General features: G+C 43.9%; 1 protein-coding gene across 1 annotated transcript; it reads left to right on the forward strand.

Annotated features, from left to right (window-relative positions):
- The first annotated feature begins 875 nt into the window (after positions 1–875).
- GPD1 (glycerol-3-phosphate dehydrogenase 1) lies at positions 876–24055 on the forward strand. The gene is made up of 8 exons (XM_053456289.1): positions 876–1009; positions 4962–5139; positions 6390–6530; positions 6983–7121; positions 7223–7335; positions 17665–17898; positions 18349–18455; positions 23057–24055. Exons 1-8 carry the CDS (start codon positions 972–974, stop codon positions 23151–23153), a joined length of 1047 nt encoding a protein of 348 aa, XP_053312264.1. The 5' UTR covers positions 876–971; the 3' UTR covers positions 23154–24055.
- The last annotated feature ends 402 nt before the right edge of the window (positions 24056–24457 follow it).

Here is a 24457-nt window from a genome sequence, read left to right on the forward strand (position 1 = left end):
TGTTGGTCACTGGCTACTTTATTCCTTTCATTGCCTATAGTAGAATACAGTGGTTAGGTAGGCTGAAATGGTTTTATATATCCAGTTGTAGTCCAATCCAGACCTCCAGCGTTGCATGGATAGCAGCAGATGACTGCTTGCTGTCATCTGCTGCTATCCATGCAACGCTGGAGGTCTGTAACTAGCTTGGGGTCTGTCTTTGGCTGCACCTGGATGCCATATTCATTCTTTCTCCTTCCTTAGAACTGGACTACTTTCCAGTGATTATTGACTTTAAAATTCCAAATTAATTGAAAGGTCTTACAGCTCTAAACATGTCCTGATGTGTTTTGGAAAAAATAGTGTTGTTCATACTGATTTTTATATTTAATTTCCCTAAACATCCCCTCCTAAAAATATTGTATTTAATCAGTGAATTTAGCCTATGAGTATTTGCCTAGCGTGCCCTCGAGGTACTGTATTTTGAACATAGGAAAGTGTGTGTGTGTGTGTACACATTTCTGACCCAGTGTCAGTTTTCTTGCAATTTGAGGTCAATTATTGAAGGATTATATCAGTTGAAGGATCTTTAAAACTTTTATCCTTTTAAAACAAGTGTTTCCTGTTCATGTATAGTGCGAAGGGCAAATCTTACAACAATAAAATAAAAACCTGACATGTTAATGAAGATGTGGCTCCAATTCCTCGCCCCAAAGGGTTAAGCGCTCCTGCCAGCTGCAGGTTGCTGGTACGGTGTTGCCACCCTGAAAGCCAATTGAGTCGGCAGGAGGTGAAAAGTCAGCGCTCTGAGCCAATCAGAGCTCGGGGGCTTGGCCTCCTCTCCCAGGGGCAGTCGCCGCACTTGTTTAAATGGCCAGTATTTGGCGCTGAGCGAATCGAAGCAGAGGAGCAGCCGCGGTGACCTGGAGTTACACCGGGCAACGACTACAGCTATTTACAGAGATATTCGGATCTGCGGCGGTTCTGACGAGATGGCTCTGAAGGTTTGCATCGTAGGCTCGGGCAACTGGTAAGCGATGGGGAAGCTGCTATTGTAAATGTCACGATTGTGTCGCCGTGCCAGCTGTCTGCAGGTCGCCTGTGGCTTTATGTGGGCATGGCATGTCTTCATGCAGAGCTGCGTTTCTTTTTCTAGATCAGCACTGGCAGCGAACGCTGCCTTCTATTGGCACAGAATCGGGTTATGTCAGGAACACAAGTGGTTAAAAGAGCATGTGATGTGACAAAGTGGACTGAGATGTCTTTTGTTTATTGTTCGTTCGGTCCGGATTTTCCCTGTAACGTCCTGTAATATCCGAGCTGTCAGATCTGACTACAGGTTAATACACGCAGCACATGTGATCACAACTGTTTAGGGGGGGCATGAAAACCGTTTCACACTGAAATCCGGTACAATGACATATTCAGCCACTTACTAGTGAAATATCCGGTGCTAATGTATTCAGCCTTCGCCAGACTCAGGTACAATGCTGGATTGGGCTCTTAGAACGAGTGTGGAATACAACTCCTATGATCCACAGAATGCTCCAGGCTCTCATTACAGGGCTTATCAGGGGTGACCCTGCCCTGGTAAACTTTGATCTAGTTTTTATTGTTGATCCTGATGTCTAGTACTCTGAACAGTTTTCAGTGTGCCTGAGTAAGCACTAAATAGATAAACTCCCCAGCATTGCAAAATGCATTGTGGTTTCTCCGCTGTGTGGGCCCTTTAACCGGGGCAGGACTTTGTGGCTACCAAATGCTATTTGCCTCCCCATTTTCTCCTAGCGTTGTACAGAACAGGATCTTGTAGCAACATGCTGGCTTATTACACATTTCACGCAGTGATTTCATTTAACGAGTTTGGATGAAATGTGATTCAGATTTCTTAATGCGTTGCCAGGCTACATTATTATAAGTCAAGGTGCGTATAGTGCCACCATATACCACATCACTGTACAATGGGGAGAAGTGTGTCTCACAACAATTTAGACTTCTAGAAACCAAACCTTAGGAGCCCTGCTCAAACCTACGCTCTTTAATGCAAATCGTAGCTGAGTGGCCCCTTTACATTTTTGTGGGGGTTTTTTTTGCCAAATGCGTTGAGGGATTCTGCCGAATCACCCCCAGTAGATTTGCCCCTTCTGCCACCCCCTTCTATTTTGAATGCAGGAGATGCGTTCTGAAGAGTCTCCCTGCATGCGATGTACTTCTAGTCAGCCCCAGCGCAGGGTCGGCAAACTCTGCGGACACACAGAACTTAACAGCGCATAAGAACCATTTGGCCCATCGAGTCTGCTGACTGTTTAAAATATCAAAACCACTGTCGCACACTCTCTGTCAATGTCTCCCTACCATCAGTGTCCGTCTCCTTTATCCCAGTTCCATTTCTTTTGCCTCTTTTTGTACTTCTTTCTTCGTCCGCTTCTCCCCATGTCTTCTTCCTCCCGGATCGCTTCCGCAGAATGGCAGGACCTCTGGGCACACTTTCACTCCTCCGGGGGAGAGGTTGTATTCGTGGCTCCCCCCTTTGGGAAAGTACTCCGAGAGGCCAGAATAATGAATACGGATCCTTGGAAAAAGAGAAGCGTTTCTTGCACATCTTTCTCCGTGAATCTTGTCTACATTATTCTAGCCCTTCGGAGTGCTTCATCCCGCATCATTTCTTGCTGGTTGATTTGAGAAGCCTATTCCCCAGAAAATGTTTGCACACAAGGATTAGAACTCACTTGAGAAACGCACACATTCCAGTATTAATGTCATTAAGATGCCACGCAAACAAAAGAGGTCTGACACTTTAAGTTAATTATATTAACTTAATAAGGTGGTGAAGACCAAGGTTTACTTGAAAGAACTTGCAAATCTCGACACTTGCGTGTAGTCTACAGTTACCCGCAATTTCCTGTGACCACATCTTGTATAATTCTAAAGGCCACCTTGAAAGGTGGGGGACCGCTGGTAATCCTTCATGTTGAGACCTTTTCAGTGATGATACCAAAGAGCAGCCTCCGCGTGCTATGCTTCAGCTTGATAGCACAGTCAGGAGGAAAGTGGCCTCAGTGCGCTGCTTAAAAGATGATCTATACACTAAGGTAACTGCGTTGAGCTCAAATTTGTAGATCAAGAGATATATATTAAATGTGTTTCTCCCATCTATGAAGCCATCACAAGGCACCCTATTCAAATAAAATACTGCAATTGAGATTAATTCATCCGTTTATAGTCCCGCATGAGGTCACAGTGATCTAGAACATGTATACATATAGAAATGTGCTTTACATTGGATTGTAGATCTTCAGTATTTGGGATGGATAGACTTATGGGATGGGATGGGACCAGTGATTAGTCACTTATATGTTGCCCATACTGCAGGGCAGCATTTTATCTGGGCTGGTCAGCAATATATAAAAATGATGTGTCCTGGAAAACATGGCTGATAAGGTCACCCTAGAGCAGGATCTCCATGTCTGCTGCTGGCGGAAGTTCTCAGTTATGGAAATCACCATGAGGTGCAACAAGGCATCAGGTGTTTATGAGTCTGTTGGGGTTACTACAGCTTCTAAGATATTTGAATTGCCTTCTTGGCTCTACATGTCTGTCCTAACAAAAGCCCTTCGTCTAATGGATTTAATGACATTATCGCTGACCACTTTGTGCTATGTGCTAATTTCATTATTACTGTTTTCTGTCAGTTCTTTGTTCCTGTTCTTAAAGGGGGGGGGGTCAGGAAAACAAGCTACATTCCTTGTATTTCTGCAGCCTGAGCAGGTTTCTATTAGCCAGGGTTCTGCGCATGTGCTCCAGTGATTTTCCTTCCCCTGGCTGATTTAATTAATGAACCCAAAGGTTCTTCATCTGCATCTTCAGCCGGGGTTTATGTTAACAAACACATTGTGTGTGCTTGGAAATAAAGTACTGTGGACACCTTTAACAACAGATCAGGACCCATTTTAAAGAAGCCTTGGGCCCCATCCCCCCGTATTACCCCCTATCACCCCTGCCAAGAGTTTGTATGTGAAATTCTCTGCCAGGTACAAGGAGGCTGAGGGTAGTGGGCTTCTATATGGAATAAATAAATAAAAGTTTTTTTTTGGGAGGGTTATCAGGCAATTCATCTACATAGTAAGATCATTTAAGCAGGGCCCTCCGTACCTCTTGTTTCCATACATCAGATTATGTTATACACTTCTTGTTATGTCCTGTTTACAGATTGTACAACACTGTAGAATATGATGGCGCTATATAAACAATAAATAATATTCCAGTGGTATTTGGAGTGAACTACTAGAAAGAACCTGGTGACATGCTTAACCATATTTAAATACAATCTGGTTTGGGGTTCGTTAGCATTCTGGATATTTCACATAATTCTTTCTTCTTTTCGAGTACAATCATATGCTTTCTGTTCCCCTAAAGAGTATCATAATACCATAGAAAATGTACTCTGTTTTCCTCCTTCTGAGTTTAAGATAGAAATCTATCATCAGCAGAGTCACAGCTTGTCTATCTGCGACTATCCGTGATTCTGTCGCAAAAAATAGCCAAACGCAGCTGTATTTGCAACAAAGCATGGACTTCATGCACGGCACATGGAATGACGGCTGAGTCTAGTACGGGCCCTTCGTGACCAATGTCACGGCTGCGACGGCAAGGGAGGTAAACCGTATGTAAGTCTTCCTGCTCTTCTGCTTCAAGTAACAAACTTGGCGCACATGGCCAGATAGCCTACTGACTATATGAATAAGCCACATAGTAAAACCAAAATGGTGGGAGTTCCTCACTAGTGTTCAGTGTGAGGATAATATGGAATGCACTGGAGTTATCTGCTGGGGTCCGCAAGAGGACTGAGGATCTTTCGCAGTTACGGATTTAGTTTTTTTTAAATAATTTTTCCCCCTTAGCATGATGGAGGCTCAGTGTTTTACTCCGTTGAAGGATTATGTCATCACTGGCTTCACTTCCCCTCATTTATGTTTCCTCAGGGGATCAGCGATTGCAAAGATTGTGGGCAGCAACGCGGCACAACTCCCCCAGTTCGACAATGTGGTGAAGATGTGGGTATTTGAGGAAACGGTCTCAGGAAGGAAACTAACAGAAATCATCAATACGGATCATGAGAACGTCAAGTACCTTCCAGGCCACAAGCTCCCCGATAACGTGGTAAGCGTGCCGACCAACAACGCAAGACCATACCTGGCCAGGTGACAGCCCCGGGGGATATTAACGGATTGTGTCCAAACTTGGCACAACAAATAAATAAGCAACCACATGATTTGAAAATATTCTTCCATTCCCCCCCCCCCATGGCCAGGGGGAGCACTGGGACAAGTTATTTGCCAATGTTTGCCCTACCCTTGAAACAGCCCTTACTCTATCAACCTGTAACCAGCTAAACGCTGACTGAACATCATTAAGATAATTGTTCAGCAACAGTTGGAAGGTTGCCTGTTACCCAACCCTGCGCCGAACGCACGCACTGGCAAAGTTTTATTTGTGAGAAATTATCCTGAGAAGCTTGAAAATCCAAGATGGGGGCCTCCTTGGGTTACATAATAATGCTTTTCACCAAACTAAACCATCCGTTTTATTCCCACGCAAATGGTCTCTTCACGTTCCCAGCAGTGGATTTCAAGGCAGTCTGAGGGATTATCAAAACCAACAGGAATGTAAAGTGACCTCTGACCTCACTATATAGAGACAACTCGTCTATCAGAAAGCTCTATAAGTTTACTTTAAGTCCACACAACTGAGCCAGGCCGTGAATGCATGAATGGAGTGATGGAACTAGAACTGTTTGGCGGCTGGTACAAAGAATCCCCCAAAAAAAGATTCTCACAAAAATAATTTTAGAAGTTTGGGTGTAGAGATCGCATTACCCGGTCACTTCACCATAGCGTGATATTGGGTGCTATCAATGTAATAATCAATATTATTATATGCCTTCTTGCCACCTGGATTTTGAGCTTTTGAGATTAGCCCGCCTTACATCAGAGTACCCCAAGCTAGCGGGCTAATCAATGTATGGCCATATAGTGCGACGGAATCCCCAATATTTATGCCTTAGATAGCAGTTTTTGGAATGGTGTTCGCTGGGTATGCGCTGAATTCTTGCTGTGTTTTGTATACTTATTGGTTATTATTATTCTAGCAGCAACCCAGGAATCTGAATGTGTATGCCTTTTATGCTTCTTAGGTTGTGCGCTCCCCTTTCTGGCTGAGGTCAAATCTAATTTTTTTGGTTCTGGTTTTTAATGGTAATTTCTATCACGTTATAATGAGGGGATTTAAACTATGAGTTCCACACAAGTAGTCATGCTTCCACTTATACGATCGCATACGCATTGCTACGTTGATTGATTTCTGGCAGAAAGGAGCATGACTGGCCCTGTAAATGTCCTCTGTGTCCTCAGGTAGCTGTCCCGGATTTGCTTGAAGCTTCAGCTGGAGCAGATATCCTGGTCTTTGTTGTTCCCCATCAGTTCATCGGCAAACTATGTGAGCAACTCAAGTCAAACACGAAGAAAGGAGCTTTCGGAGTGTCTCTTATAAAGGTGAGAACGTCGTTCTGCGAAGCATATTACTGGTAACGGCCCCTTGATAGGACACCGATGTTTAAAAATGTGCAATTAATAGTCTGACTGCCAAACGCTTGTTATTAGAAGTTATTCCAAACTCAGCGTAGCCAAAGCTCTGTGTCTTGTTCAGCATGGAGCTGGTTTCAGGCTGGACCAGCTTGGATCTCTAGCTGTTTACCCGGCGCTAGAGCTGATTGCCGGCGCATGTTGGCAAAGTTCCAGCCTTGGGTGGGGATCAGGCTAAGCGTTATGTGAAGTTTGCATAAGGGCTGAGCACAAAATCTAAGAATAGAATTTGGACGTAGCATGTTCCCCCTGGTTTTGAATAAATAGTATTTGCATTATAATAAATGAATAAATAATCATATTTAGGGAATAGAGGATTCTTATAGTGTGTAGCAATAACCAGATGAATCTGTCCCTCCCAGGGAGTAGACGAGGGGCCGGATGGACTGCGTCTCATCTCCGATATCATTCGGGAAAAGGTTGGTATTGAAATGAGCGTCCTGATGGGAGCAAACATTGCCAATGAAGTGGCTGCCGGGAAATTCTGCGAAACGACCATTGGTAAGAGGTTCTATTACAGCATCGCTAACGTGCGCCATGAGCATAACCAGAATGACACCCGTGATGTCCGTCTCACCGATCTCCCAATGTCGTGCTATTAGGCTGTAAGAACAAAGAGCAGGGCAAAATCCTGAAGGAATTATTCCAGACGCCGAATTTCCGTATAACCGTGGTGGAGGAGTCAGACACGGTGGAATTGTGTGGAGCGTTAAAGGTGAGAATGATCATGTAATCGCTATGCATTGCTAGCGAAAAATATTATTTAATGCTGCTGTTCCACCTACTCTGCTGAATTGAATGCTTTCAAAAAAGGATTTTTTTTTGTTGAACAGGGTCTTTAATGTTTTGTTTGTTTGTGAATTTGCCATGTTCTGGTGTTGCTCTGAGCAGCATTGCTGTAAGCAGAGATTTGCAGCCCTCCGATATTACATCATAAACTATGATTGTTTTACAAAAGCTGCATTTCTGGATTAAATGAGTAGAATTTTCTGCACACCGTCCCTTTATTATATTAAAAACATAGGTATTTTGAATGACTATGTAACATTAAAAAAAAAGTTTAAAAAAAAACTTTGTGTAGAGTAAGTTTAATAAATAATAATTTAATGTAGGAAACTAACTAAACAATGTTTTAAAAACTCATATATGGCAGAATGCCATCTTGGGGAACATTGTCCTTACCGGTGAGTATAGGGGTGACCATAACCTTTTGTTAAATCCAGAGAAGCCTAATTTAGCATATCTGGTTTTGTAGAATCCATAATTCCATTTAAAAATGCCCAAAGCCAATCTCAAATTTTGCAAACCTAAATTGTCACTGGAGACACTTTCTGAGAACAGGTACGTTGACATTCGAAACAGAACAGTTTGCTAGCTTCTAACGTGTGGTTTAGCTACTCAGGTTACTTGTTTTTGTTGCAATCTGGGTCACGCGTGACTTGTGTTTCCATAAACAGAGCCAGGAGGACTTTTGTCACTTTTTTGCTTACTGTAAGAATTCTGAACTGGTGGTTTGTTGACGTTCTTTACATGCAGGCGTCAGAGTGCTTCCTATCCTGTGCTGATGAGATCAAACACATTTAAAATAGTTGTAGAACACACAGGCTACTGCAGTACCCGACACATCTAAACGAGGGAGCCGCTGCAACAGTGGGCAAGAAATACGTACCTTGTGTCCTTACTTGCATGTCTCCAACACGGACAATCAGAGTAGGGTTGTTCTTAGGCATGCACATATTGCCAAAACTGTTTTATTTTGCTTGACATGGAAACATGGAATTTGATGGCCCATTTTTCTTGCTATAAAGACTAAAACCTTTATCAGTCCTTGGTCTCATCTTAGATTCAGCATGACTATATGCCTAGGGTGGCAGGTCCAGTGGGGCAGCGGCAAGTTCCTCTGCCGGAAAACCAAGGTTCTGATCTCCCCAACCAGCCCATTGAAATTAGAGGATCTGTGTCGAGTCAGCATAGGATTCATTAAGGCACAGAGCGCTGGGCTATGACATCATACCCCAGCGCTCCGCTGTCAGGACGGCGGGCTTGGAGGGAGTGCGTGATGCGGCCCTGGGTCAGGCCTCGGGCAGCTCCCAAGGTGAATATATCTCTAGGTAGACCAATAGGTGCTATCAGATAGATAGGGGATAGTAGTGATTGTATTCCAAAACAGCAGGGGTTTTGTCAGCCCCTGGAAGATTTTAGCTGCAAAGCAAGGATGTGCAAATTAGATCTGTTGACTTTGGCTCAAGGTTACTTTTTTTCCCGCTTGTCCTTGTTTTTGTTGGCTCTGGAATAGTTTGATTATGTAGTTAATGTTTAGACAGATTGTTAATCTTCAGTGTTCTTACTTGCTGGATTACTTTCACATTATTACCGTTTTCTCTGAGCTTTCTGTGTTTTCTGTGCGATTGCTGCTTACAGCTGAATTCTGAACATGATTGCAGATAATATTCTTGTAAATACTGTAGAGCATTAAAGTATTAGCTGACTTTAATACAGTAGAAGAACTTGTCTGCATATCCTTGTACCCGCTCACCAATTTTAAATATATACTGCTGATCTGGGTGGGATGCGAGAAACAGACATCATTATTAAAAATATTTATTTTAAAATGATTTCTACACTCCTGACCCGTTCTGGCCACCTGGCTAAGCAGACAAATGCCCAATGGGCTGGTGGAAGTTGGTGTCCATCAGCTACCCATATTGCTGTTTGTGTGTCCATCCTAGCCACGGGCTCGATACATGCGGCTGCACACTCTTACTCACACATTTTGATGTTTATCGGCCGCTGGCCTTAAAGTACCAGGGTCAGTTTATTTCCCCAGTCCAGCCCTCTTTGCGTTCATAGCGGAAAAGCTCCAAAATTATCTTTTATGTTGCATTAATGTATTTTTTTCCCTTTTTAATATTTCATGTCCCAAAATCTGGATTTTTAAAGAGGCATTTACTATTTGTTTGTGGTCAGCAGTTTAGAGCTTGTGTGTGTGTCCTGTGCTACATCGATGGCTTTTTGCTGGAGCAACAAAGGGGTAACCGGCACCTTTGTTCTAAATTAGAATTATCCGTTCATCAAGAGGAGTGGGTTTAACTGCTCCTATGTGTAGATTCGATGAATTTGAACAAATTTAGATACTTCCGGACTCTGCAGAATTTTTTTTGGAGTGTATTTAGTGCAATTTGTGTTTTCAACATATTCAGGGATAAAGTACATATCTCTCAGTTAAGCAAAAGGTTGGTAGGATGGTTTGTGGCAGCTATAGATAATCAGGTAATGTCAACACTAAAAAGATACCAATGTCTGCCTGATCACAGTAAGCGGTTTGCTGATAACTCCTGAAATACTGGGAAGATAAGAATTGCAAACCTAGCCAAACAGAGAATGTTAATGCAAGAATTCCCCACTGATAAACATATGATTTATGACGGTGGTATGATCCAAAGTCTTTAAATGATTTTAATTAATCTTTCTACATGATGTATGCATGATGTATGTGCCCTAAAAATGTCACTTCAGGACACTAGCTTATTGCCCATATACTATTTTCTACCATTAAATAATACCGGTACATTAGTATTTTTTTATTTAAATGACTATTACAAAATGCAAAAATGATATGTTAAAGTTTACCTGATGCCATAAAAACTTGGGTCTCAATTGATTTTTTTGTGATTACATACAGTATGACGGTGTAAAAACAGACAGTAACTGATACTAATGATTTCCAGTTGGTACTAATTTAGCACAAAAAGCCACCTTAATGTCGGCAGGTAAACCAATAAAACAGGTTATTTCCTTCCCGCGGAAGTCAGAAAAGTACATAGCCAGCTGTGTACACGCAGGTATCTCAATAAACCGGCCAGGAACTCTCAGGGTTTGACGGTTTTGCCCCATACTCAGGGTGAAGGGCCAAAATGGACATTCTGGAGCTGAATCATTCCTATTCTACACTGATCTGATCAACTGGTGCTTTTGCTACCACAATGTTGTGGTTGATATCACTGTTTGAATGCAGGTGACTCAATTTAGTGTCTCTTTAAATAATGGCAAGTCAAGATTGCCATGCGGACCGGTATTGGAGCCATTTGTTGGGCCACAAAATGGAATCTTCACAATGGGCTATCATATGTCCACGATTTAGAAAGTTCCCAGGGATGATCCCACAGCTGGAGTGATTTGAGGACAGTTTTCTAAACGGTTAAGTGGATTTAATGAAAAAAAATAAAAAAGGTTGTCCTGCATAGAAAACTACAGATGAATCGTACGGTCTGTTCCTTACTGTGTTTGCCGAGTAATTTTAAGGCAAGACAGGAGGCTTCGTATTTTGCATATCTTCCTTTACTCTCACCAACAGCAGCAAAGAAAGAGTTAATAACACAAGTGAAAACAACCAATAGAAACAGTACATAGGTGGTATATAAACTCCTTAACTATCTTCCTCTTCCTCTTTCTTTGCTGCTCACCAAAGCTGCAGGTCAGTCCTCTTCCTACCTACATTTATTGCTGATTTATTGAATAATATCTGTTTATTATTCATTACATATTGCTTTTTTCACCTAATTCTAGATAATTAGGTGGGTATGCACATTTATATACAGTATAGGTTTCTGATATAAATATATGTTTGTATGTATATTTTTTACTTGTCTTTCATTATTTATATTCATTGTTTCTTTGCATCTGTGCATCTTGGGAGGGATTTTCCCTTCTCTTTTCCCTATCTGGGACCCCTTTTTGTGAGTTCTGGTCGCTAGTTTCTTCAGTTATTTTCTGGATCATTACAGTTATGATGTGTGTGGAAGTGATTTTGAACCACATATAGCTGGCATTACTCTAAAGGGCTCCTTCTTATCTGTGCCTCACTGGAGTGGTTACAGGGTGAGCCCTGCATTACTTTCAATATTCGTTGGGAATTTTCTGGAATTGCATCTCCCAGGCTGAGTTCGTGTGGTTTTGCACATTATATACAGGCTGAGTCCATGTGGTTTTGCACATTATATACAGGCTGAGTCCATGTGGTTCTGCACATTATATACAGGCTGAGTCCATGTGGTTCTGCACATTATATACAGGCTGAGTCCATGTGGTTCTGCACATTATATACAGGCTGAGTCCATGTGGTTCTGCACATTATATACAGGCTGAGTCCATGTGGTTCTGCACATTATATACAGGCTGAGTCCATGTGGTTCTGCACATTTATATACAGGCTGAGTCCATGTGGTTCTGCACATTATATACAGGCTGAGTCCATGTGGTTCTGCACATTATATACAGGCTCAGTCCATGTGGTTCTGCACATTATATACTGGCTGAGTGCATGTGGTTTTGCACATTATATATAGGTAGAGTCCCTGTGGGCTTGCGCATTATATACAGGTTGAGTCCCTGTGGCCTTGCACATTTTATACAGGCTGTGGCCTTGCACATTATATACAGGCTGTGTCCCTGTGGCCTTGCACATTATATACAGGCTGTGTCCCTGTGGCCTTGCACATTATATACAGGCTGTGGCCTTGCACATTATATACAGGCTGTGGCCTTGCACATTATATACAGGCTGTGTCCCTGTGGCCTTGCACATTATATACAGGCTGTGTCCCTGTGGCCTTGCACATTAGATACAGGCTGTGTCCCTGTGGCCTTGCACATTATATACAGGCTGTGTCCCTGTGGCCTTGCACATTATATACAGGCTGTGGCCTTGCACATTATATACAGGCTGTGGCCTTGCACATTATATACAGGCTGTGGCCTTGCACATTATATACAGGCTGTGTCCCTGTGGCCTTGCACATTATATACAGGCTGTGTCCCTGTGGCCTTGTACATTATATACAGGCTGTGTCCCTGTGGCCTTGCATATTATATACAGGCTGTGGCCTTGCACAATATACGGGCTGAGTCCCTGTGGCCTTGCACAATATACGGGCTGAGTCCCAGTGGCCTTGCACAATATACGGGCTGAGTCCCAGTGGCCTTGCACAATATGCGGGCTGAGTCCCAGTGGCCTTGCACAATATACGGGCTGAGTCCCAGTGGCCTTGCACAATATACGGGCTGAGTCCCGGTGGCCTTGCACAATATACGGGCTGAGTCCCGGTGGCCTTGCACAATATACGGGCTGAGTCCCGGTGGCCGTGCACAATATACGGGCTGAGTCCCAGTGGCCGTGCACAATATACGGGCTGAGTCCCAGTGGCCGTGCACAATATACGGGCTGAGTCCCAGTGGCCGTGCACAATATACGGGCTGAGTCCCAGTGGCCGTGCACAATATACGGGCTGAGTCCCAGTGGCCGTGCACAATATACGGGCTGAGTCCCAGTGGCCGTGCACAATATACGGGCTGAGTCCCAGTGGCCGTGCACAATATACGGGCTGAGTCCCAGTGGCCGTGCACAATATACGGGCTGAGTCCCAGTGGCCGTGCACAATATACGGGCTGAGTCCCAGTGGCCGTGCACAATATACGGGCTGAGTCCCAGTGGCCGTGCACAATATACGGGCTGAGTCCCAGTGGCCGTGCACAATATACGGGCTGAGTCCCAGTGGCCTTGCACAATATACGGGCTGAGTGCCTGTGGCCTTGCACAATATACAGGCTGAGCCTCTGTTCTCATCACCTACCTTATACAGACATAATGTCTCAGGATACTGTTCCATCCCAGGATGCCTTTATGGCCTGGTTAGGGGCAAAGTCTTCTAACTCAGTGGAATCCTTTTTCTCTAAACTGTCTGCCAATTTGCCCCAAGGGCAGCCTCCTGCTCCCTCCAGACCAGAGGCAATACCATCGGAGTCAGAATCCGAGAACTTTGAAGGAGAGGCGTCCGGCTCCAAACGGCCTTGGACGGGCAGTAGTGTTTCAGTCGGCAAGGGTAAGGTACCTGCCAAACGCCCAAAAACCCCTGACACTCCTTTGCATGACCCATTATCTATAGTGGACGTATGGCACGCGGATTCATCTAGTGTATCAGAGGCTTCAGCAAATCTGGTCTTGCCCAGAGATTTTGACTCACGCTTCGTCCGTGAGTATTTGGTGGATGAGCCCCACCTAGATGATCCCAGGTTGGCGGAATTGGGCCCTAAAGACCTAGGTGCAGCCACTTACTGTTTGGAGACACATTTGTCAAGGAATTAAACCGCCACGTATCCGTGATGACATCATGGAATAAGGCCAAACTGTCAATGAGGAAGGTCTTTCAGACTGACCTTTGTTTTTCTGGGAGGGCTGGTCGACCGCCGGGCCGCCAGCCGTTCATCCACAGGCTCCTGGTACTTCCCTCAGAACCAGAGGTCCTACAGGACTCCGTTCCAACAGAGGGCCTTCAACCCACGCGGAGACGGTAGAGGCGCTTCTGGTTTTCCCAGGGGACGCTCAGTTTTCGGTAAGTCCGAATGCTTCTTGTCCTTCGTTCCCTTCCTCGGGGTTGCGGGCCATATATCATCTTTTTCCACGACTGGGTGTGGATTTCGTCGGACCCTTGGATCCCCCTAACGGTACAGGTTTTCAAGATAGTTTTTCAGCTCTTCCCCCCTTTCAAGTACGCTGACCGCCCACATCTCAGAGGGCATTACCGATCAGGCCTTAATGGTAGCAGAACTCCGTACCTTCCGCGACAAGGGGGCTATCCAGCGGGCAAAAGGATCAATCGGTTTCCTCAGCTCCTTTTTCCTAGTACGCTAATGCACCGGGGACTTCCGCCCAGTGATCAATCTACGGGCTCTCAATGCTTTGTTTCTCGCCGCTTCAAAATGGAAGGGATCCGTCTCTTCTGAGACCTTAGGTTGGAAGGCGATTGCTTTACATGGTTAGACCTCTCGGACGCTTTCTCTCCGTCCCAATTCACCCAGATTCTGGGCGATTTCTTCGGTTTCGCTGGGGCAGGCAGGTATGGCAGTTAAAGGCCCTTCCCTTCAGCCTAAGTTCAGCCCCTTGGTGCCTTACAATGCTCCTGAAGCCGGTCATGGCTCTCTTCAGGTCCAGGGGTATCAGGTGTATAGTCTATCTAGACGACATTCTACTCTTCTCTAGCTGCCGGGAGACCCTGCTCGCCCAGACCGATTTCGTGGTGCAGACCCTTCACCAACTCGGGTTTCTAGTCCATTCTCTCAAATCCGAACTAGTCCCAAGCCGCTTTCTCTTCTTAGGCTTCTTAGACAGCATGTCGGCGGTTCGATATATCAACCGCTTAGGGGGTTCTCGGTCCAAGTACCTCAGAGGTAACAAAGGATGTTTTCGACTTTTGCCTTGCGTGCAACATACTCTGCCGGCAGGATACCTCCCGGGCGCCGAGGTTCTCTTGGCGGACGGGTTCTCCAGACACTGGCGGGATGCGAGCGACTGGAGACTTCTCGGTCGGGTCTTGCACCTGGACCTATTTGCATCCAGGACGAATCCCCAGACGGTCATTTCGAGGGTCATCCATCACCTGTGTTGGGACGGGGGGCCTTTGGTTCTGGTGACCCCCCCCCGTGGCATGCTCAGCCGTGGTTTCCAGCCCTGCTGCAGTTATCTGCCCAGGATCCTCTGGAGATCCCATCTCTGTACTATCCCCTGACGGGCCCGGAGGTCCAGGTTCATGCGCTCATCCTGGAAAGACATCTCCTCCTGGTCGTATGGACGATTTCAGGGGACCCCGAACGGTCTCGGGCCTATTGGAGGCGGCTCAGTCCTTGCTCCTTGGGGTTTGGGACGGCACATGGATCCCCTTGGCTCCCTTAGTCTGCCACCTTTTGCGTGGTATTCATTTATCCCGTCCTTCGGCGCCGCGCTACGGTTCTCTGTGGGAAGTAGCTGTCGTGTTAGTTTTCCATTCGGGATGGCCAGACAACGATTCACTCTCCCTCCAACAGTTGTCGGCGAAACTTACCCTTCTGTTGTGTCTCTTATGCTTTCGTAGGGTTTCAGATGTTAGCGCTTTGGATGCTCATGCTGTCTCTATTCTCCCCTGAGTTGTTCTCGTCTGTATCCTATCCCTTTTTTCTAGACGACCCAAAATGTGTCGCCGGGTGTGTCAGGACTTATCTGTCACGCACGACGTCGATACGTCCGGTCTTGACATCTCAACTCCTCCTCTCCTTTGTGAAACCTTTCAAGGCTGTTTTTCTTCTCCTACAAGAGCATCGGTGCTCTTTCCGTCAGGGGGGCTGCGGCCTCCTGTGCCCTTCGGGCTGGTGGAGCTTTAGTGACTATTCTGCGAGCGGCGGATTGGTCCCGTGCCGCGACCTTTCGGGCATATTTCCGCCTGGTTTCTTCAGGGGCTATGGCGTTGGTTTCCGGCGTTAAAAATGCAAAATACGAAGCCTCCTGTCTTGCCTTAAAATTTGAAATTATTCTAGCCTTGGTGCCCGAATAATTATAATTTTAATAAAGACAGGAGGCGAGTATTTTCCCTCCCTACCCTCCCGATGGTTAGGTGTACACTATGGGTAAGTAAGCCTGGTTTGAATTTGTTTTGTGTTTTCTTGGGGTTTTGTCTGCTCCGTTGCATTTGATGATTTGTGATGACTGTCAGTGATGCTCGTTCTACTGTGTTTTACCATGTTTGTGAAGAATTTGGTTCTGTTATGTCTCTCTCTTTGTTTCAGCTTGATACCATCTCCGTGTCATAGCGGTTCTGTTTCCCAGTTGGAGTGCATTGTCGCCTTGCTCTTGACTTTGGTTCCAGTTCGAGCCTCTGTTCTGAGTGTTGGGTTCGGTTTTACGTTGCTAGATGGTTTGCTGCGTTCTTCAGTTCCGGTTCACAGCGGACGAAAGAGGAAGAGGAAGATAGTTAAGGAGTTTATATACCACCTATGTACTGTTTCTATTGGTTGTTTTCACTTGTGTTATTAACTCTTTCTTTGCTGCTGTTGGTGAGAGTAAAGGAAGATATGCAAAATACTCGCCTCCTGTCTTTATTAAAATTATAATTATTCGGGCACCAAGGCTAGAATAATTTCAAATTATGAAACAATAATTAGTTAATGCATCATCGGGTGATTTGCTTGAAGTAAAATTTGCAAAACACATTTATTATTTACAAGACACTGCAGATTGAACATTATGACCCAAAACATTTTTTTTAGGGGAGTGTTCATAAAATGTAAAAGCAATTGTTTTCACCATGTGTGGGAGATGTGAGATCAAGGAGACGGCTTACAAAAGGAACTGTGAATTATCATTGAGCTATAATGATATGTATTAACAGAATTACCAACCTTTATAAATTCTTCTTTTATGGATGCCTTACCACCACTAGGCTCTTTAATACACGAGCTTCAACGCTGTTTATGGAAAGCTTCATTCCTTTTCATTATAAGACTCACTTTTTTTAGTGGCTTTTGCATTCTGGCAAACATTCTGGGATATACTTTGGTGCAGGCACAGTTTTGGACCCATTTTAAGTCACCAGTTATAGCGTGGAGATCTGTACCTACGCAGCACAGCCTACATAGCATGCTATATGTGGTGCTCAGATAAGGACAATGGCAATGAGGTCGGTGGTGGCTGGGTCACTGCCCTTGGTCCAGAGTAGAATATGTCCACAACTGGGAACACTCCAGGTTTAGACTGGAGAGTGTGAGTGAAGCGCCACTTCTCCGGGTCATCCCCAGGTTGTATGACCCTGAGAATGTGCCCATTCACCATTAGGCCGTAAGAACGGCGTAAAAACCCTAAGACTCAGGGGTTTTCTTCATCTTTTTGTGTGGTCACCATGGCCAAGACACATAGCCATGTTAAAGAAACTGTCTCTTGGGCTATGCTTTTGAGCTGGATAGTGGTGAATGGTCAGAAATATTATTTGTGATCCTTTATGAGTTCTAGAAAGCATATCATACTTACACAAAAACACTTTATGGGGTGGGGTATAACCGAATCATTAAATTAAATAATTTAATAAAACTGAGATGATACTAGGTAGCCCCACCATGCCAGTTGGCGCTCTCAAATTCTACTTAACCACAAGTTTGTCCCCCTCCACGAGTGATCCTGCTGCCGTTCATGATGTATATGTTTGTATCGCAGGCCCAAATGTATATTTCTTCTCTCCTTTTTTAGAATATTGTTGCAGTTGGAGCAGGCTTCTGTGATGGGCTTGGTTTTGGTGATAACACAAAAGCTGCAGTTATTCGCTTGGGTTTGATGGAAATGATCGCCTTTACCAAGCTGTTTTGTGCAGGACCGGTCACATCCGCCACCTTTCTAGAGAGCTGTGGAGTGGCCGACCTCATTACTACATGTTATGGTGGCAGAAACAGGAAGGTGGGGGAAGCATTCGCCAAGACTGGAAAAGTAAGTATTTATTTACATTTAATGAAACTATTTAAATAAGCCATGATTTTATTTTGTGTTTAGAACAGCAAGAACAGTTAAATTCTAAATTAAAAAAAAAATCTTAAATATAATAAATAAATTGAAATTTGTAATCTTGTAATGAAATGGTCTCATTGCCCTGTCTCTGTCACTGACATCTTTATTTATTTTATTGTTGTAAGACATATTGTGAAATGATCAGCTAACGGGCTGAAAGAGGAGAAAGTTCAAGAAAATTTTCGAAATAAGAATCTTCTCTTCTAATTGTTCTCACCCCTTTACACATTCAAGTTTGGTTCTTTGTTCCAAGGGGGAGAAACGCCAATGACAGTTTTCCATAGTATAATAAAAAAAATGCTAATTCAATATTTGTTGACGTTTTATGTGGGCTTTTAATATCGAACTGAAAGCACATGCCTTTTTTTCTAGTCCATAGAGCAGCTGGAGAAGGAGATGCTGAATGGACAAAAGCTGCAGGGACCACAGACTTCAGCAGAACTGAACCACATTCTCAAGAGCAAGAACATAGTGGAGAAGTGAGTATTAAACTAGTCCAAGAAAGGCTGCACAGGTCACGCATATCTCTCATTGTTAGAACTGTATAAGTTGCTCATTATTGTATTAAACACATCAATTGTCTTCACATCAAAATGCACCTCCTGATGAAGCCTTATGGTGAAACGTGTGGAGCACTTGTTGAGATCTACATGGCTTCTTCTCGTAGGTTATTGTTTTAGCTAGAAAGCACATTGTAGTTTTGCAGGTTTGAACTTGAGTTCTGACAATATGTTCTTCATAGGTCTATATTTGCCATTAGGCTATGCAGTTTCAAGCTTGATTGGGGAACACTGTACATTTCCATGTATTTTTCTTTTTTTGCTCAAAAAATGTCCCCGGAAGTTCTACACATCATACCCTGTACCATTCCTCTGATAATACCCTCTACTGTCTTCTTATCAGACAAAGGGTTTTCTCTAGTCAGGCATGTGATATACTGAGCGACTTTCTCTTCTCAAACACAGCAACGAGCTGATTCTTTATGGCAGTGCTAGCGAAGTATTGTTTCCTTTTTTCCCTCTGTAGACTTTCATAAGACAGTCCGGCTGGAGAATTTTGCATTCTGTCTATTCTATTTTTTTAGCGCTAGGTAGTATGATAAGGAGCTAGTGTGTGGATTGGGCTAAGATAACACAGCATATAATATATTTGAATATGATATTTTAGAAAACTTATTTTAATGTGATTGTTATAATAACACAAATTGTGGTAGTTCCTCCTTTGGTATGTTTACCTTATAAATTCAGAGATCGGTTCTCTGGTATGTTATGTTATAGAGGTAACCCATGAGCTTACCTGGGAACGCTCCAGGTGTCGTCCGGAGACTCCAGGTGAAGCGTTGCCTCTCCGGGTCGCCTCCAACCACAGCGGTTTCCTGTATGTCGCGCAGATGTGACCTCAGGCAGCTTCGTTACTTGCAGACCATTAGTTATAAATGGTTAGTTGGTTTCTGGCTCAGAATTTTTAAAATGAGTCATATAAAAAAAAAAGATGAAAGCCGTTGCTGAGATAAAGAGTCACGCATTAACATTATGCCGTCGGATTTATGGACAGTTTCAATACAGACCTAAAAATGTGGGAAAAGTGCACATTATAGCATAATGAAAATGGGTTCGGGAAAGTTTCTATGGACCATTCTATGCATAAAAGAAGTTTAATGATGGTTTATGACAAATATAATTTTTAGAAGAGGAGGTACTTACCACTAGACCATTTAGCAATGATTGTACTATATGTTCTGTTTTCCCAACTGTACCGTCTTACTGCCAGGACTCTCGCAGAGGTACATTAAATCAGCAGCTGTCTGGAGAAGTCCCCGTGGTTGTTCCCGCATCCAGATCTGGCATAGTCTGCCCTTGTGCTGCTCTCAGGGAATCGCTGCTCCATGCTAACTGATGCTAAATTTGATAGCAGCAGGGAACTTGTAATTGTGACTTTCTTAGACAGGACTTGGGGCTATTGTGAGTCTTAATTTGATGCTGTGAATTAATCAATGTGACTTGCTGTATATTGCTGTCACTGTACCCTTCAGACTTTTTCTGTGATTGAGTCTGCTGTTGTCAGTGAATATGCCTATAAATGATTCTAATGATATATATGTCACGGCGGCTAGTATTTCACTAGCCATACTGAGTTGAAGAAGAACTGCTTTATGTGGCATATTCATATCGTCAGGAGGTTACCTAGGATTGTGTATAAAGTATCCTGACGAATAATGGTGCATTTTGTTGTTTTTGCAATATTATGTGGCTTTAGTAGGACGATTGATGCCGTTTGGATAGTTGCCATCATTTGAAAAAAATTCCAGGGACACTTTGCAGCATAGCGTGAAAATTCACCACACCCACTGCCTCAATCCCTTACGAAAAAATTACTGCAGTTTTTCTGAAGTATTGCAGTATGGCAGTTTTTTCATGTCCAAAAACTGCAGTATTACTTCAGAAAAAACTGCAGTAATTTTACGTAATTGTTATCACCTTTAGGTGGGTCGGGTATCCATGGCGACGCTGTCTGTACAACGACAAATATAGTAAGACCTATAGCAGGGGCGTCCAACATGCGGCCCGCGGGCCAAATGCGGCCCGCGAGACCTCGAGGTGCGGCCCGCGTAAGATCGGCAGCCAGGGCAACCGATCTTACGCGAGCCGCACCTCAAGCCCTGCTACTTACTTGTGGGAGGGTCTTCTGGACTGCAGACAGAGGAAGCGGAGTTCACGTGACATCCTACTTCCTCTGTGCTTTAGCAGAGAAGGCAGAGGGAGGCCGCGCCCCCTGCTGAAGTCTGTAAGCGGCATCGAGGAGCTGCAGTCCAGGTAAGGAGGTGGGGAGGGTGTTTGAATGAGTGTGTGTGATTGAGGGAATGAATCTGTGAATGAATGATTATATGAATAAATGTGTGTGTGTGTGATAGCATGGATGTGTAAGTGCTGGAACCTAGGCATGATGGGACTGTGATTGCTGTTAGCAATCACACTCCTATCATGCCAAGTCAGCCAGTACATGCTGAAACCTGGCCAGCTGCCCCCCTTGTGTATTGATGCTGCCAGCAGTATGGGGTCTGAACTTACAGCCACCCTGTACCAGCATGTACTGGCTGACTTGGCATGATAGGAGTGTGATTGCTAACAGCAATCACAGTCCCATAATGCCTAGGTTTCAGTATTTACTGGATGGATGTGTAAGTGCTGGAACCTAGGCATGATGGGACTGTGATTGCTGTTAGCAATCACACTCCTATCATGCCAAGTCAGCCAGTACATGCTGAAACCTGGCCAGCTGCCCCCCTTGTGTATTGATGCTGCCAGCAGTATGGGGTCTGCACTTACAGCCACCCTGTACCAGCATGTACTGGCTGACTTGGCATGATAGGAGTGTGATTGCTAACAGCAATCACAGTCCCATAATGCCTAGGTTCCAGTATTTACTGGATGGATGTGTAAGTGCTGGAACCTAGGCATGATGGGACTGTGATTGCTGTTAGCAATCACACTCCTATCATGCCAAGTCGGCCAGTACATGCTGAAATATAGCTAGCTGCCCCCCTTGTGTAGTGATGCTGCCAGCAGTATGGGGTCTGCACATCACTTACAGCCACCCTGTACCAGCATGTACTGGCTGACTTGGCATGATAGGAGTGTGATTGCTAACAGACTATTTTAATCTGCATATTTTATTAAAGGCCATATTTTTTGTCACAGTGAAAAATGAGTGCGGCCCGCGCACGTATACAATTCTGATGAAGTGGCCCACTGCAGAAAAAACTTGGACACCCCTGACCTATAGTAAGCAGATGTGCTTCAGTCAGAGAGCTGCGTCTACACCATACAACAGACATTAATTCACAAAAATAGTTATATTGGGGAATGAAAATAGGAAATAAATAGGTATAGGAGGTGAAATAACAGAATGCAAACCACACACACACGCTTATTTTAACACCCCACAGTCTAACATTGTACACTATCACACATACATACTGTGAGCTGAGATCATATCACCACACACAGTCTTAGGGATGGAAATAACACACAAGGTTGTATTGCTGTAGAAGTTACAGTCCTTTTTATTGAAAAGTCTGGCAAACAAAACATAAATGTAAAACAAACAAAAGAAAAGCCTTGCTCTCTGAGCACTGACTAACAGTTGAAGCTTACTATAGTTGGACGGCTCACCCGCTGCCAACAAAACAAAAATGTAGCGCAGACCTTTTCTTCTCGAGAAATATTCCTGTCAACGCTTGTGGAGCTAAATGCAGTCTTACTCACGGCTTGTGTCCCCTCCACTGAATCCCTCACAGAACTTTGCAGCTGTCTCCCTTGTACTTATTGCCAACAGGCGATGGCCCACCTGGGAGATCCAGAACACCCGGACTGAACTCCCCACCTGCTGCAAGTAAACTGTGGAGTTTAGCCCCGGCCCTCCCTTCTCTCCAAAATGCTTCACCTCAGAGACCCAAACTATACCACAAAATGTCTCTATTCTGCCTGCCACAAAATATTCTCCCTGGGGTTATCACACACACCGCCCTGCAATATGTTCCATGAAACATACGCCCCAGCCACCACCATGCCCCTCTCGCTGTCACTATACATATGCACAGTCACGCTTGCACTTACATATTGCTCTCACCTGCCCTAGCATACACACACTTTCAAATTACAGATTCTCTCCCCTTTCTCATTATCCCCTTTTTCTTTATCTCTCTCGTTTCTCCTTATCACTCTTTATCTCTATCTCTTATTTGATACTAAGACCGGCCCTTGTTGCTGGGGTGCAGTGCACCCCTCACACCCACCTTAGGGCAAGTTGGCAAATATATACCATATTTACATGTTCTAGTGCCCTGTTCTGATTTTCAAGAAGCGTCCAGGTCATGATCCTTAGCTACTACCATTATTCTGTGAGTGTACTGGTATTTTCCATGCTTATAGGAAATGACGGTCTGGACTGCACACTTATCCTGCTGATACATGAATGAATCTTAAGGGTTCTGTGTAGATATGGTCACAAAAACTGCCACGATTTGTGCTCTATAATAGCTTAAATTGATTTGTCTGTTTTTTTTTTTTTTCTATCACAGGTTTCCGCTCTTCACCGCTGTTTATCAGATCTGCTACGAGGGAAAGCCAGTGACAGAATTCATTACATGCCTCCAGAACCACCCTGAACACATGTAAAAAGGCACCACACAAATTCAGCCACATCGTTACTTGGTCCCTGTTCCTCCCCTCCCTCTTCCATTCTTTTATCTTTAAGGTAATTGTCGCGATGCAAACTAATAGATAAAAAAGGGAGTTTTCCTTCATCATCCACATATGCAAAATAATATTTGCCCATCCCCAATGTATGAACCTGTTTTAGAAACTGGTTCCCTTTCCGAACACACAACTACAAATATATTTCACTATACACAACAGGTATACCACGTACCAAAGTATAGTTATATCAAACACCCCTTGGTTTGGAATAATAGTGATCAGGCATACTTAACAAGAGTATCCATGGGTTATTTGTTGATGGATAATAAAGGGGGCAGTTAGGTTGAGCAGGACACTTTTACCCCCCACTATGGTATTTGGTTTGAAGAGTTTACATTAGGTTTCTGATAAGACTTTTTATTAAAGGTTTATAGTACGTGTTATGTCCTGCACACACACAGAGAATCACTCTTTGTGCTCTGACAGGACCAGAAAGAATGTGTTTTTTTTTTTTTTATTAAAGAAAGATCAAAAACAAATAATTAGAATATGCTTTTGTGTTTTAGTGTTCTTGTGTATCAAAACAATACACGATCTATAGAACGAGCCTTACGATTTGTAGTTCCTCATCACCGTGGACAAATATTTTAAATGTATTTTGTCACATGTGTGATCTCGTAAAACATAAGAAACTCCCGGAAGCCATTGAGGGATTACGGTAAGAGCTGCCCATGTTCCAGTGGGACATATCCGGTGCTTTATGTGTATGCCGGTGTTTAACCTGGATGCTTAATACAGGATCTAACCTGAATAACGCTAAACATGACTGATTAAAAAAAAACATGTAATTTATGTAAACAATAAAAATGTCCTTGTGTGAATTTTGTCTTGATATATACAGTCTTTTGAGAAATTAACCCTATAAATCTGAAAGCCATGTCTTATGTAGTTGCATCTGATACTCAACCCACTAGAGATGAGTGTTTGCACAGCTCTTTTTGGAATGGAAGTTATTAAAGAGCAAATGATGAAGCCTAAACTTGAAATTCTGGAAACTATGTGCATGAATGAGAGCATTTCTGACATCAGCTCGGACATATGCTGTTCTCGTGCTCATACGGCATGGTAAGAAGTGTAGCTGATATACTGTTTTGTGCCTAGGCCTTTCAGGCGTTTACTAGGCTGTCTCGTTCTGTATGAAGAGCTTAACTTCTGATGGGCTTGTGACAGACCTTCGCCTCTTATAAACCCTGGCAGCAGACCACAGACAGCTTTCACAGCCT

Source organism: Spea bombifrons, chromosome 2 (assembly GCF_027358695.1).
Source record: "Spea bombifrons isolate aSpeBom1 chromosome 2, aSpeBom1.2.pri, whole genome shotgun sequence".
NCBI classification, from domain to species: Eukaryota; Metazoa; Chordata; class Amphibia; order Anura; family Pelobatidae; genus Spea; species Spea bombifrons.

What these genes read in the sequence shown, in the direction of transcription:
- GPD1 (XM_053456289.1), top strand. Translation starts at nt 972, where the DNA reads ATGGCTCTGAAGGTTTGCATCGTAGGCTCGGGCAACTG. An exon ending in ATCGTAGGCTCGGGCAACTG is followed by an intron (nt 1,010 to 4,961) that starts GTAAGCGATGGG and finishes ATGTTTCCTCAG; the next exon opens with GGGATCAGCGATTGCAAAGA. An exon ending in ACAAGCTCCCCGATAACGTG is followed by an intron (nt 5,140 to 6,389) that starts GTAAGCGTGCCG and finishes CTGTGTCCTCAG; the next exon opens with GTAGCTGTCCCGGATTTGCT.